At 43.4% G+C, this 14,885-nt stretch overlaps 1 protein-coding gene across 9 annotated transcripts in view; it reads left to right on the plus strand.

Moving 5' to 3' along the window:
• Positions 1-14,885, plus strand: part of XPNPEP3 (X-prolyl aminopeptidase 3) — a 474,091-nt gene that overhangs the window by 288,203 nt on the left and 171,003 nt on the right. For all 9 annotated transcript variants that reach the window (XR_012226445.1, XM_073558042.1, XM_073558039.1 and 6 more), the window contains one exon: positions 12,344-12,429. Coding sequence is in view for 8 of the 9 variants with exons in the window: in XM_073558042.1 (XP_073414143.1) it covers positions 12,344-12,429 (86 nt within the window). In the remaining variant the exon portion in view is untranslated. The remainder of the gene's footprint in view (positions 1-12,343; positions 12,430-14,885) is intronic.

Here is a 14,885-nt window from a genome sequence, read left to right on the forward strand (position 1 = left end):
TTAAATATTTCCCATTTATTTTCTGTGCTCCTATTTTTGAGGACATTGTCCCAATCCATTCGGCGAAGGTCCTCTCTAAGCTGATCAAACTTTGCTTTCCTGATATTCCGCGGTTTTGTAACCCCCATCCAGGGCACCTTACTGTAGGACAAGTGGAATTGTATTATATTGTGGTCACTGTTCCCTAGGTGCCCATAGACTCGTACTTCTGTTATTCTATCTGGCCTGTTGCTTAAAATTAAGTCCAGAAGGGCTGTCCCTCTAGTTGGGCCCTGCACAAGTTGTTACAGATAATTATCCTTGGTCAGTGACAGAAATTGGTTTCCTTTCTGGGATACGCAGGTTTCAGTTTCCCAGTCTATGTCGGGGTAGTTGAAGTCCCCCTTAATAATCACCTCATTGTGATTTGCTGCTTTGTCTATTTGTTTCAATAATACATTTTCAGTGGTTTCTGTTATATTTGATGGCTTATAACAAACCCCCATGAGGATTTTATTACTTTCCCTCCTTGTATCTCCACCCATAGAGACTCCACCTCTTAATTTCCCTCTTGTATATCTTCTCTTAGTGTGGGCTTTAAAGTGGACTTTATATATAGACAGACTCCACCCCCTTTCCTTTTTTTACGATCCCTCCTAAACAGATCATATCCTTGCAAGTTAGCCGCCCAGTCATAGCTGTCGTCTAACCGTGTCTCAGTTATTCCTACTATGTCGTATTTTTCCTCATACATTACCAACTCCAGATCTTCAATCTTATTGGTCAGGCTTCTTGCATTGGTCAGCATGCAGAAAAGTTTTGCTTCCTTTTTCTTAGCTTCCTTCTGAGTACCCTGTCTTGGATACTCTTTACCACATCTAGTATCCTTGATTAGTTTGTCCTTCTGCTGCGTGTTCTTGTCTGCTGTTTTTCCTCCCATCCCTTCTTCTAGTTTAGTCGACCAGGTGCTTCTCGGACTTCCCTGGCTCCGTTGCCATTACCCTCATATAGAGTGGTCCTCGGGGAGTATACTGGGCTGGAGCAACGACTGTGTGGGAAGGTGCATGGGGGGCAGTATCCAAGTAGCCTCTGCAGAGGTGCCCGCGGGTCTTTCCGCGCCCCCCACTGGGAATCTGAGGTCCTCGGTTACGGCCGCCCTTGAATCAGTGCCCTTGGCCAAGACCTTTGTCCCGCCTCACCTGCGGTCCAAGGTTCTCGCGTGGGCACACGCGTCCAGGATGGGTGGTCACTTTGGTTACAAGCGGACCACAAAACTCCTGGCAAGGTCTTACTGGTGGCCACACAGGGCCCGGGACACTAAAAAATACATTCAGGCATGCGCCTCTTGTGCTCGGAGCAGTTCCTCTAAACAGAGGCCGGCTGGGTTACTGTATCCCTTGCCGGTGGCAGACTGGGCAATGGAGGTTCGCGACAGTTTGGGTCACACTTCGCATGCCACTCATGCCTCTAAAGAGAGAATGAAGACGTCCGCCGACACACATCGGCGCCCCGCTCCTACTTTTGCCCCTGGCAACTTAGCCATCTCTGACGCCTTTCACGTGTCCCTTCTCAAACCTGTTCACATGTCCCGGTTTTCTGAGTCATCTGCCGGGACATCAGACTTGTCTTTGGATGAGTCTGAGCCCTATGCCTCTGTGGGACACAAGGTGGTACGTGGCAAAAAATTTTTTTGGTGGATTGGACGGCTCAGGGGGCCCTAGGAGGGGGGGTAATGTTAGGCGTCGGGTTCCTGCAGCAGCTCAGCAGGAATTCAGAGCCTCACATTCTGCGGTCTCATTGTCTTTCGACCGCAGAGGAAATTGCTCAGCAGTCTCAGCGTCACAGACGCTCTACCCAGACCTGTTCTGTGGGTCTGGCTGTTGCTGCCACCTTTGGGTCAGCAATAGCAATGCAGGCTGCTTTGCAGCAAAACGCTCCAGAGACTAAGTCCTCTCATCGCGCTACTGGGCATGCTCACGAGACGATCTCCCATTGGAGATCGGGAGTCACATGCTCAGGTCCTCCTGATCTCACTGGTCCATCTCAGAGATCTGGAAGGTCCCGGAAGCGCACGGCTATAAAAGGTCCACATGGCCGCTCGGCCATGCGCTAGTATAGTCTCTAGTTGCTACTATGTGAATGATGATGGATGCATGAACCTGCGAATGGCTCATTAAGATCCCCTTCCTCTGATATTATGAGTGTGTATAGGGACTTAGCTTTATAGTCTGCGCCAGCCAGTGGCAAGCTACAAGCCACATCAGCATCCTCCACAGTGCTAGTGTCATGGTTTGAACAGGGTTCTTGCCCTGCACTCACAGGGTTAAGTGTTCGTGGCCTCTTTGTGGATCTGGGAGGGGTATTTATACTCACTCTTTACCAGGGTTCTCTGTCAGCTATACTGTTGTTCTGGTATGTCTGACCCCTGGTGTGCGTGTATTCTGCGTTGCTTGTTTGCTTCCCGTCTATGACCCAGTCTGTTCCCTCACTCTGTCCTCTGTCTCTCGCTTTGATACTATTGTCTTCTCTGGTTCTGACCTCCTGGCTTGGCTATTGTTACTCCGTTACAGTTTGTCCCTATTGTACCGTCTATTGCCCGTTCTGGTTTTCTGATCTATTGCTACGTCCTGACTATCCATTCTGTCTAACCCTTTGGTACTGTATTGCTATCTTGTGCTTTGACCCTGGCTTCATCTGGTTTCTGTCTCTGTCTATGCCCCTTGGTAACATTATCCTGTAGTTACCTTTCTAGGAGTTTCCCTGCAGCTCCTAGCTCTGTGGAGCTTAGGCCACGCCCCCAGCAGTCATGTGCTTCAGGTCCTGATACTCTGAAGCACGCATCGTCACCGCTGCTGCCCTGCTCCACAGGTATCTTTGAGCACTGTTTTTGTACTCAGGACACCCGCACTGGCTCAGTGAGCAAGTGCAGTGCAGGGCTCCTGACAGCTAGCGTCCGACAGTGCGCCTGCTGTCGGGCATTGTTGATTAGCGGCAGTGTCTACCGCAGCGCTGCAGTCTACAGCTCCTCTTAGCGTCCAAAGTTGCGACGCCGCACGCACGGTAGGTCTAGACGGACTCTGACCCTCTGCCTAGGGCCCAGCTCCTATGACCATATACCGTGCGTGCACTTCTATGAGACCTGTGAGTCCAACAGGCTCCATATTTATGTTATTGTCTTAGGCGTCTCTGTGAAGCTAACAGAGTACGCTCAGCGAACACCGGGTGACGTCTAACCCGCGTGCAATATACCGCCTCATAGCATGTCTGCCATTATTTAGCAGCAGTGTTAACACCTTCTGCACGGTGGACCCCGAGCGGCGAACGCACTTTATTATTTATTTATTTAGTGCGTTCCGCCATTCCTAACAGGGATAAGTGTGGTGGTGAGGTTGGGGAGGAGATGGGATGGGGTCAAGTGCACAGGTTGTAGGTTGTGAGGTGCGATTTGGAGAAGAGACGATTAAGCTCCCCTGCAGTGATGTTGGAGAGGGAGGTTATGGGGTTTGGGCATTGGTCTGGTATACAAAGGGGTTGTGGTGGTTGAACAATAATGAAGTCTTGCCTTGTTTGGTTGATCTTATTTTTGAAGTGTGTGGAAAAGTCTCCAGCAGAGATGAGAGAGGTTGGAGAAGGGAGTTGAAAGTTTTGAATAACTGTTTGGGGTTGTAGGATTGGGAAGATACGAGGGTTGTGAAGTTGGCCTGTTTAGCAGAGGTGAGGGCAGATTTGAAAGCGAGTGTTACCTGTTTGATTGCAGTGAAGTCGTCTTGAGAATTTGTTTTCTTCCAATGCAGCTCTGCAATCCTGGACACTCGCCGGGCTTTTTAGTGGTGTTATTGTGCCAGGGTTGTCTGTTGGTACGTTGCATTCTGCCATGAACGAGAGGGGCGACCGTGTCAATAGCTGATGCGAGAGTGGCACTGTAGAAAGCAGTGGCACTGTCTGTGTCGTGGAGTGAGGATATGGATGCCAGTGGTAGAATAGAGTCAGAGAGCGTATGGGTGTCTAGGTGTGCAAGGTTTTTGTGGGGGTGCGCATGTTGCTGGATATGGGTGCCAGGAGAGGAGGACAGGGATGAGAAAGTGAGTAGATGGTGGTCGGATAGAGGGAGAGGGGAGGTGGTGAAGTTAGAAAGAGTGCAGAGGCAGGTGAAGACCAGGTCTAATGTATGTCCATCTGTGTGGGTGGCTGAGGAGGACCAGTAAGTCTAAAGGATGAAGCAAGGGACAGGAGTTTTGAGGCTGCTGATTGAAGGGTATCAGTGGGGATGTTGAAGTCACCCATGATGATAGTGGAGATGTCAGTTGAAGGAAAGTTAAGAAGCCAGTTAGAGAATTGGTCAATGAAGGCAGTGGTTGGACCTGGAGGTCGGTAAATGACGGCCACTTGGAGGTTGGAAGGAGAGTAGATGCGGACAGAGTGGACTTCAAAAGAGGGGCGGATTAGGGAGGGAAGAGGTGGGATTGGGTTGAAGGTGCAGTTGGAAGAAAGGAGAAAAACCACTCCTCCACCATGTCTGTTGCCAGGGCGAGGAGTGTGTGTGAAGTGGAGGCCATCGCAACAGAGCGTGGCAGGGGAGGCGGTGTCAGAGGGTGTCAGCCAGGTTTCTGTGAGGCCGAGAAAGGCAAGATTGCGAGAGAGAAAGAGGTCATGAATCACATGAAGCTTATTGCAGATGGAGCGGGCATTCCAAAGTGCTCCAGAGAGGGAGCAGGGGATTGGGTGTCAATGGCACGGGTTTTAAGTTGGAAAGATTGCGGTAGTTAATATTAGATAGGGAGCGGTAGGAAGGGGTAGTAATGGGGGTTATGAACTGTGGGGTTCCAGGATTGGGAGATATGTCGCCAGCAGTGAGGAGAAGCAGAGAAAGGGAGAGCAGATGGGAGGAGAGTGGGCGGCTTGTTTTATGTTTCATTAGGAGAGATTTGAGGTTGAGGAGCAGGTCAGCGGAGGAAAGAGGGAAAGGGAGATGATTATTTGGTTAAAGGGTGCTGGGGTTTGGGGATAGCTAAGGAGAGTGAGGAGTAATGGAGCAAACACTGTGAGGGCATATGTAAACATGGTGAAGGAGTAGGAGGGTTAATAGAAAAGCTTGATTCAAGTAATAAGAAGTGTTTACTCAGCAGACATACTCAAAAGAGATAGGTACATAGTGTAGGGTTCTGACTCCTGCCGTGACTAACTGCCATTGTAATAACTGCATCGTCAAGATACTTTTGCTGCAGTGATACCTATGCTGCAGGGAGACACATGCCAGACCCCACACACGTCTCCCCCTTGGGATGCTGCTATAATATAGGACTGAGTAGAGGATCAGGTGAGAGGGATTATGGGAACTAGTTTGGGATAAATTAGCAATTGGCGACCACACCAGGGGAGGTAACACAATCAAAGGCACAGGGCCTGGCTACATCCATATGCTAGTAACCTCTTGCACCTGATAATATCTCTACTGGCCCCAACATGCATATACAGCAGTATGTATTGAGTACAATGCAACAGATGAATATAGCAAACATTCAGTAGGCACTGTTATGTACCATTAAAGGAAATGTTGCAGTAGATGACAGCAAGCAGGGATTGTAGCAGAGATTGTACCATTAAAGGAAATGTTGCAATAGATGACAGCAAGCAGGGGTTGTAGCAGAGATTGTACCATTAAAGGAAATGTTGCAGTAGATGACAGCAAGCAGAGATTGCAGCAGAGATTGTACCTGTGTGAAGAGAGGAGAGCAGGTGGATGTTAATTCTCAGCCGTTGTAATAACTGCATCGTCAAGATACTTTTAGAGGTTGCTAGACAAAATAATATAGACAGATACAGTTAATAAGTTACAGGTATAAATAAACATTTACTTTTCTTTCACAAAAATTTTCCTTTAGACCTAATTGATTGATGCATAAGTTACCTATGGGCATGGGCTTTCATTCAATTTATTTTAGGCAATTTATCCACCTCCATTAACCCTTGCTATTATGCACTTACTCATTTTATAAGCATGTTCATTATAATGGATAGGGGATTTGTATGACTAATAACCCAGCCCAAATAGTGTAAGCTGTACTATAAATACACCAAGCACTTTTCAATGTATTTAAAATCTACATTTATCATGGACTGATGGACTCCCTTTGCAGATTAATACATGTAACTTATTAACTGTATCTGTCTATATTATGTAGGTCTAGAAACCACTTATATGTAATGTTATTTATTTGGTATTTCATGCAGTAGGAGTCACCCACTATTTAACTTGACCTGTTGTTAGCAGTATTTTTGCATCTGTATCTCCGTCATTAACTTTTTTTAAAAAAAGAATATTCAATAAAGATGGATTATTTTTTAATAATATTTGGCGTATACTTCTAAGTTTTTGTAGGTATTGTTTGAGATTTTAGCAAGTGTCATAGTTTAGGCTTATTTTTTCTATATAAGTTCCATAAGGGGTCTAGTTTCCAAAATGGTGTCACTTGTTGGGGATTTCCACTGTTTAGGCACATCAGGGGCTCTTCAAACGCGACATGGCATCCTCTAATTATTCTATGAAATTTTGCATTCCGAAAGTCAAATTGAACTCCTTCCCTTAGGAGCCCTTCCGTGTGCCCAAACAGTAGATTTTTCCCACATAGGGGGAACCAGCATGCTCAAGAGAAATTGTACAACAAAATGTATGATCCATTTTCTCCTGTTACCCTTGTAAAAGTAAAAATGAATTAGGTCTAAAGGAAAATTTTTGTGAAAGAAAAGTAAACGTTTATTTTTTCCTTCCACATTTCAAAAATTCCTGTGAAGCACCTGAAGCGTTAACCCCTTCCCGACATTTGACGTACTATCCTGTCCACGGTACCTGGGCCCCTATGACCGGGGACGGGATAGTACATCACAGCGATCAGAGGCGCCCCCGTGCCGCCCCCCGGCATGTTAACCCCTCGCACACTGCAATCAAACACGATCGCAGTATACTGGGGGATTTAGGGAAGCATCGGAAGGGAGGGGGCTCCCTCCGCGCTTCCCTGAGACCACCACAGCAGCGCGATGTGCAGCGCTGCTGCGGGGGCCTCCTTCCCTGCAGGTCCCCGGATCCAATATGGCGGCGGGGACCTTTGGGGGCCTGCAGGGAGCCGGCTTCCTCACTGCCTGCAAAGCGCAGGCATGAAAAAGCCTTGTGAAGCGCCTGTGACAGAACACTGATCTGTCACAGCGATCTGTGATGTCAGTGACAGTGATGTCCCCCCGGGACAGTATAATAAAGTTTAAAAAAAAGTGTAAAAATAATTTATAAAAAATCGCTAAATAAATAAAAAAATAAAATATTCCCTAATAAATTCATTTTTTGGAAATAAAAAAAAATCAATAAAAGTACACATATTTAGTATTGCCGCGTCCGTAACAACCCGCCCTATAAAACTGTCCCATTAGTTAACCCCTTTAGCGAACCCCTTAAAAAATAAAAAACAAAACAAAAATTAATGCTTTATTATCATACCGCCGAACACAAAGTGCAATAACGTGCGATCAAAAAGACGGATATAAATATCCATGGTACCGCTGAAAACGTCATCTTGTCCCGCAAAAAATGAGCTGCCACACAGTGTCATCAGCAAAAAAAATAAAAAAGTTATAGCTCGCAGAATAAAGCGATGCAAAAATAATTTATTTTTTATATAAAATTGGTTTCATTGCATAAAAGCGCCAAAACATAAAAAAATGATATAAATGAGGTATCGCTGTAACTGTACTGACCCGAAGAATAAAACCGCTTTATCAATTTTACCGCACGCGGAATGGTGTAAACGCACCCCCCAAAAGAAATTCTTGAAATGCTGGTTTTTGTTCATTCTACGTCCAAAAAATCGGAATAAAAAGCGATCAAAAAATGTCACGTGCCCGAAAATGGTACCAATAAAAACATCAACTCGTCCCGCAAAAAATAAGACCTCACATGACTCGGTGGGTCAAAATATGGAAAAATTATAGCTCTCAAAATGTGGTGATGCAAAAGCTATTTTTACAATAAAAAGCGTCTTTTAGCGTGTGACAGCTGCCAAACATAAAAACCCACCATAAATAGTAAATCAAACCCTCCTTTATCACCCCCTTAGTTAGGGAGAAATAATTAAATTTTTTTTTATTTATTTCCTTTTTCCCGCTAGGGTTAGGGCTGAGATTAGGGTTAGGGGTGTGTTGGGGTTAGGGTTGGAGTTAGAATTGGGGGGTTTCCACTGTTTGGGCACATCAGGTGCTCTCCAAACGCAAAATGGCGTCTGATCTCAATTCCAGCCAATTCTACGTTGAAAAAGGCAAATGGTGCTTCTTCCCTTCCAAGCTCTGCCATGCGCCCAAACAGTGTTTCACCCCCACATATGGGGTATCAGCCTACTCAGGACAAATTGCAAAACAACATTTGGGGTCCAATTTCTCCTGTTACCCTTAGGAAAATAAAAAATTGGGGGCAAAAATATCATTTTTGTGGAAAAAAATGATTTTTTTATTTTCACGCCCAGGCGTTATAAACTTCCGTGAAGCACTAGGGGGTTCAAAGTGCTCACCACACATCTAGATAAGTTCCTTAAGGGGTCTAGTTTCCAAAATGGGGTCACTTGTGGGGGGTTTCCACTGTTTAGGTACATCAGGGGCTCTCCGAAGGCAACATGACACCCGCAGACCATTCCATCAAAGTCTGCATTCCAAAACGTCACTACTTCCCTTCCGAGCCTCGACGTGTGCCCATACAGTAGTTTTCTCCCACATATGGGGTATCAGCGTACTCAAGACAAATTGGACAACAACTTTTGAGGTCCAATTTCTCCTGTTACCCTTGGGAAAATAAAAAAATTGGGGACTAAAAGATCATGTTTGTGGAAAAAATGTTTTTTTTATTTTCACGCCCGGGTGTTATAAAGTTCTGTGAAGCTCTTGGGGGTTCAAAGTTCTCACCACACATCCAGATAAGTTCCTTGGGGGGTCTAGTTTCCAAAATGGTGTCATTTGTGGGTTGTTTCCACTGTTTAGGCACATCAGGGGCTTTCCAAACGCGGCATGGCGCCCAATCCCAATTCCAGCCAAAAAAGTCAAATGGCGCTGCTTCCCTTCCGAGCTCTTACATGCGCCCAAATAGTGGTTTACCCCCACATGTGGGGTATTAGCGTACTCAAGACAAATTGCCCAATAACTTTTAGGGTCCTGTTACCCTTGGGAAAATAAAAATTGGGGGTGAAAAGATCATTTTTGTGGAAAAAATGTGATTTTTTAATTTAAAGACTGTACATTATAAACTTCTGTGAAGCCCTGGGAGGTTCAAAGTTCTCACCACACATCTAGATAAGTTCCTTGGGGGTCTAGTTTCCTAAATGGTGTCATTTGTGGGGGTTTCCACTGTTTTGGCACATCAGGGGCTTTCCAAACGCGACATGGTGTCCGATCTCAATTCCAGCCAAAAAAGTCAAATGGCGCTGCTTCCCTTCCGAGCTCTGCCATGCGCCCAAATAGTCGTTTACACCCACATATGGGGTATCAGCGTACTCAGGACAAATTGGACAATAACTTTTAGGGTCCTGTTACCCTTGGAAAAATAACAATTGGGGGGGGAGATCATTTTTGTGGAAAAAATATAATTTTTTAATTGTACGGCTGTATGTTATAAACTTCTGTGAAGCCCTTGTGGGTTCAAAGTTCTCACCACATATCTAAATAAGTTCCTTGGGGGGTCTAGTTTCCAAAATGGGGTCACTTGTGGGGGCTTTCCACTGTTTAGGTACATCAGGGGCTCTCCAAACGTGACATAGCGCCCGATCTGAATTCCAGCCAATTTTGCATTGAAAAAGTCAAACGGCACTCCTTCCCTTCTGAGCTCTGCCATGCTTGTGTGCCATATATCTGTAATTTAAGGGCATAAAAATTCAAAGTTGGAAAATTGTGAAATTTTCAAAATTTTCGCCAAATTTCCGTTTTTTTTTTCACAAATAAATGCAAGTTATTTGAATGAAATTTTACCACTAACATGAAGTACAATATGTCACGAGAAAACAATGTCAGAATCAGTGGGATCCATGGAAGTGTTTCAGCGTTATTACCTCATAAAGGGGCAGTGGTCAGAATTGTAAAAATTGGCCCGGTCATGAATGTGCAAACTACCCTTGGGGGTAAAGGGGTTAATAAACTTCTTGAATGTACTTCTGAGTACCTTAAGGGGTGCAGTTTTTATAATGGTGTCATTTTTGGGTATTTTCTGTCATATAGGCCCCTCAGAGTCACTTCAAGTATGAGGGGGCCCTAAAAAAAATGGTTTTGCAAATTTTTTGGTAAAAATGAGAAATCACTGGTCAACTTTTAACCCTTATAACTTCCTAACAAAAAAAGTTATGTTTCAAAAAGTGTGCTGATTCTCTGATTTAAGGGCATGAAAACTAAGTTTGAAAATTGCTAAATTTTCACCACATTTCCATTTTTTTTCACAAGTAAACACAAGCTATATCGAAGATATTTTACCACTATCATAAAGTACAATATGTCACGAGAAAACACGGATCCGTTAAAGCGTTCCAGAGTTATGACCTCATAAAGTGACAGTGGTCAGAATTGTGAAAATTGGCCTGTCATCAAGGTGAAAACAGGCTTTGTCTCAAAGGGGTTAAACTTGGGAAAATCCTAAAAATATTTGTGTATCACATACTGCTGTACATGCTTTTCACTAAAAATGCATTCTTTTATATGGTTGAAAAAATGCTGTGAGAAGTGACACACTGCAGTTTTAAAAAACGCAGCATTTTTCCAATTCGGTCCCGAAAAAAACCCCAATGTGTGTGCATTAGATTTCTTAAATTTCATAACTTTTGCTGGCAAAGTAAAATGCAGCTTTTAATTTGCATTAAAATAAAAGAATGAACATTGCCTTATTTAGAGGGCACACCAAATTTCCACTTATACAATCTGTACACTGACTACTGTACATTGTATCAAAAGTGTCATATCTTCAGTGTTGTCCCATAAAAAGATATAATAAAACCGTTGCAAAAATGTGAGGGATGGAGTCAATTTTGTGATATACCGTATTTGGATGTAACCTGTTGTTTAGGCTCAAAAAAGATTGACCCCTCTGGCTTTTGAAGCACAGATTTTGCTGGATTTTATTTTTGGGAAATGTATCACTTTTGCAGAGCCTCTGATCTACCAATACAGTGGAAACTCATGAAAAGAGAGCACATTTTTAAAACTGCACCCCTTAGGGTATTCATCTACAATGAGAAGCAGTAGTTCAGCACCTTACTGATATTTAATTTAATAATGTAGCGATGTTGGCATTAAGCAATTTGATTTCCGTTGCTCTCTGGCATCCTGGCAGACTTGAAGGGCATTGTTTTTAGTTTGTTTGCAATAGCAACCATTGGTACCACACAATTGAAGTGCATTAAATGACTAAAATCAGTACTAGCACCAATTGTGGACATTGTAGTGGAGTGTCAACTGTACTAGCTTCCGATGGCACTGCCTAAGCCCCTGACCAGGCTCCATCAATGCTCCATTCATGTACAGCGGGTTGCACTAAACACATTTAGTTTAATTTACATTAACATTTATTCTGTGATCGCTATGATTATAATACCGATTTTGTTAACGTTTTTAAGTTAAAGTAAATAATAAAAGATATTGTGAGACAGTGACTGGCATTGTAAATGGCCGGTATGTGTCACAGCTGAAGAGGTCCTCTGCGCTGTAAGCCTGAAATGTTGCTCTGGGACTTGTAGTTCCATGAGCTTTGTTTTGTTTATAAAGGGGGCTTACAGGGTTAGCCGGAGAGCTAGGCGGGACTGGCTAACCACACACACCTCCCACCTATGGGGGTGGTTACAGCTACATAATGTGACCAGGGTTTGGGTCACATGATCTAGGGTGTAAGGTCCTGCAAGAGGTTAGGCCTGTGCATTGGAAAGTCCTACGAGTGGACGGACTTCCTGAAGAGCACATTGTGAGGCTATGTGCCTGGAAGGTCCCTGTGTTGAAGGTCCTGTGAGTGGACCGGATTCCGGAATAGCACAGAGTGAGACCATGTACTCACAGAGTCTGTGATGGCACTGCGTTGAGGAAGCTACGGACCTTCTGAAGGTCTGGACTGTGGGGAATGCTATATTCATTATTCAATGATATAAAATGGGATAATCAAGGTGTAATGGGGACCGAAGGACACCACATAGGTCAATTATTTTTAGTTAAATAAAGTGTCTTAAGTCAAGAAGTCCTACATTTCATTCTGGCCTAATTATCCATCCTTTATTAATGTACAACCCTCTTATGTATGGAGAGCATTGTAGGAATAACTGTATTACTTATTGTGAGGTGTCAATACCCCTATTATTTATTTTGTTAGCCTGGTGAGATGGTCCTGTTGGATGGTGGCTGTGAAGCATCCTGCTATGTTAGTGACATTACCCGAACATGGCCAGTAAATGGCAAGTGAGTATAAATTAATGAATAACCTTTTTCATTTTAGCAAGAAAAAAGAGAACATGAGTAACCATTTGGAAACTTGTAAGTAAATATTTTATTTACAGTGAATCTGCCATCAAATTTCACAATACGAAGTTCATAAATCATTAAAAAGATTTTTCAGTCCTGATGTAGCTAATAGACTAACTTGGAAAATATATTTCAGATTGTATAACCAACTTTGAAAATGGTCAAGTCTGTTATTGAAGTGCGCATTTTATAGATTCTAGCTGAATTCATAAAATATTTCAATTTCAAGATTATTCAGCCATTTTGACATTTATTTTCTAAGTAAGTACACTAGCTTCATCAGCTGTAAGAGACCTATGTAATCTTCTAGTTTGTATTGTGAAATCTTGTACAAGGTTTATTTTAAACAATAATGAGTATGTTCAGAAACTGGATGTATTTTCTCTGTGCTATTGGCCAGGTAAAAACCATTACTGTGCCCATGCTAACTAACTTTCGTTAGCAGAAAATCCCCCCCTACATACTTGCAAAACTTCTGCTCTTGGAAGCAGACTCTAGGACATAGTGACTGTCATAGTAGACAATAATTTGAGTTTCAAGTCATCAGCTCTGCCATCGCTTGGCTTGATGCAATGTTGGCCAATTAATAAAGGGCCGCTTTCAGCATCTTCAGTATTTTAACTTATTAGAAACTCTCGAAGATGTAAAATGTATTGTTCTGCATCATTGTCAACAATGTTAGCTGAAGGCGCTGTCTGTAAATCTCTAGATACTAAGATTTTAACACCTTGTCACTCACTGTGCACCTGCCTCTGAGGAAGAAGGTCAGTATCGACTTTCCGCAGTGTTTGCAGAGGGCGGTATTGTTCTGCACTCTGTGGCTGCCGCAGTGTAGGACTTAAGGCGACATGCAGCCTTTGTATTGCTTGATTTTCTACCGTTATCAGAAATGCAGCTTGGTCATGGTAATTTTAATTTTTGCATCTTCATTTTTTTAGGTTTTTTTTCTCTCCTTTTTCCAAGAGGCATAACACTCTTATTATTTTTCCAATTACACAGTCATATGAGAGCTTATTTTTGCGGGACAAGTTGTAGTTTTAAATGGCTACATCCATTTACCATACAGTTTTCTGAAGAATTGCATGCAAATTCTAAGTGCGAAGAAATGGTAAAAAAAAAAAAGACTAATCCACCATCTTTGTTTGTTTTGTTTTTATAGCTTTCATTATATGGTAAAAATTACATGGAAATAAAGAGTGATCTGGCCTGCATGATTTCGGCGATATCAAATTTGCATAGATTTTTTTTTATTTAACCATTTCCCGACATGCTCAGTATACAGCTCTGGCAAAAATTAAGAGACCACTGCACAGTTTTATAAAAATCATCTTCTCTACATATCTGACAGCCATTCCATTCCAGTGTCAGTTGAATTCCAGCCAGAGTACACCTCATTCTACTTAATGTGCTTCTGATTAGGCGATCACCTGGACCAAATCTTATTTAACGAAGGAAAGTATAAAACACTCTGCTGTGGTGTTCACAATCCTTTTGCAATAGGACAAGCTGGATGGCAAAGCAAGTGCTAGTAATATCCCAAAAGTAATAGGAATGAAAAAATAACTTTTAACCATGCCAAAGGAGTTGAGTGAGGAAAAGAAGGGCTCAATTCTGGCTTTACGAGCAGAGTGATGCAGTGAGTGTCATGTTGCCTCCACCCTTAAAATTTCTAAGACAGCAGTCCATTACAACAAGGTCAAGCAGCAGACATTGGGGACAACAAATCTACAGACCGGCAGAGGGCGACAATGACTCTCCACTGACTGGGATGATCGTCATCTTATTCGAATGTCACTCAGCAACTGCAGGATGACATCAAGTGAACTACTAAAGGAAAGGCAAATGGCAGCTGGGGTGAAGTACACAGCAAGAACAGTTTGTAACAGGCTCCTAAAGGCAAAGTTCAAGTCATGTAAAGATAGAAAAAAGCCTTTCATCAATGAGAAGCAAAGGAGAGCCAGGCTGAAGTTGGCCAAAGACCATAAGGATTGGGCCATAGAGGACTGGAGTAAGGTAATCTTCTCTGATGAGTCTAACTTTCAGTTTTGCCCCACACCTGATCATAGAATGGTTAGACGGACACCTGGAGAGGCATACAAGCCACCATGTCTTGCACCCACTGTGAAATTTGGTGGAGGATCGGTGATGATCTGGGGATGCTTCAGCAAGGCTGGAATTGGGCAGGTTAATCTTTACGTAGGACGAATGAATCAAGCCGTATACAAGGTTATCCTGGAAAAACAGTTGATACCTTCTGCTCAGGCAATGTACCCCAACTCTGAGGACTGTTTTTTCCAGCAGGACAATGGGCCATGCCACACAGCAAGGTCAATCAATGTGTGGATGAAGGACCACTACATCAAATCCCTGTCATGGCCAGCCCAATCTCCAGA

This window comes from Dendrobates tinctorius, unplaced genomic scaffold (genome assembly GCF_039654945.1).
Source record: "Dendrobates tinctorius isolate UK_male_01 unplaced genomic scaffold, ASM3965494v1 ptg000012l, whole genome shotgun sequence".
Taxonomy (NCBI): domain Eukaryota; kingdom Metazoa; phylum Chordata; class Amphibia; order Anura; family Dendrobatidae; genus Dendrobates; species Dendrobates tinctorius.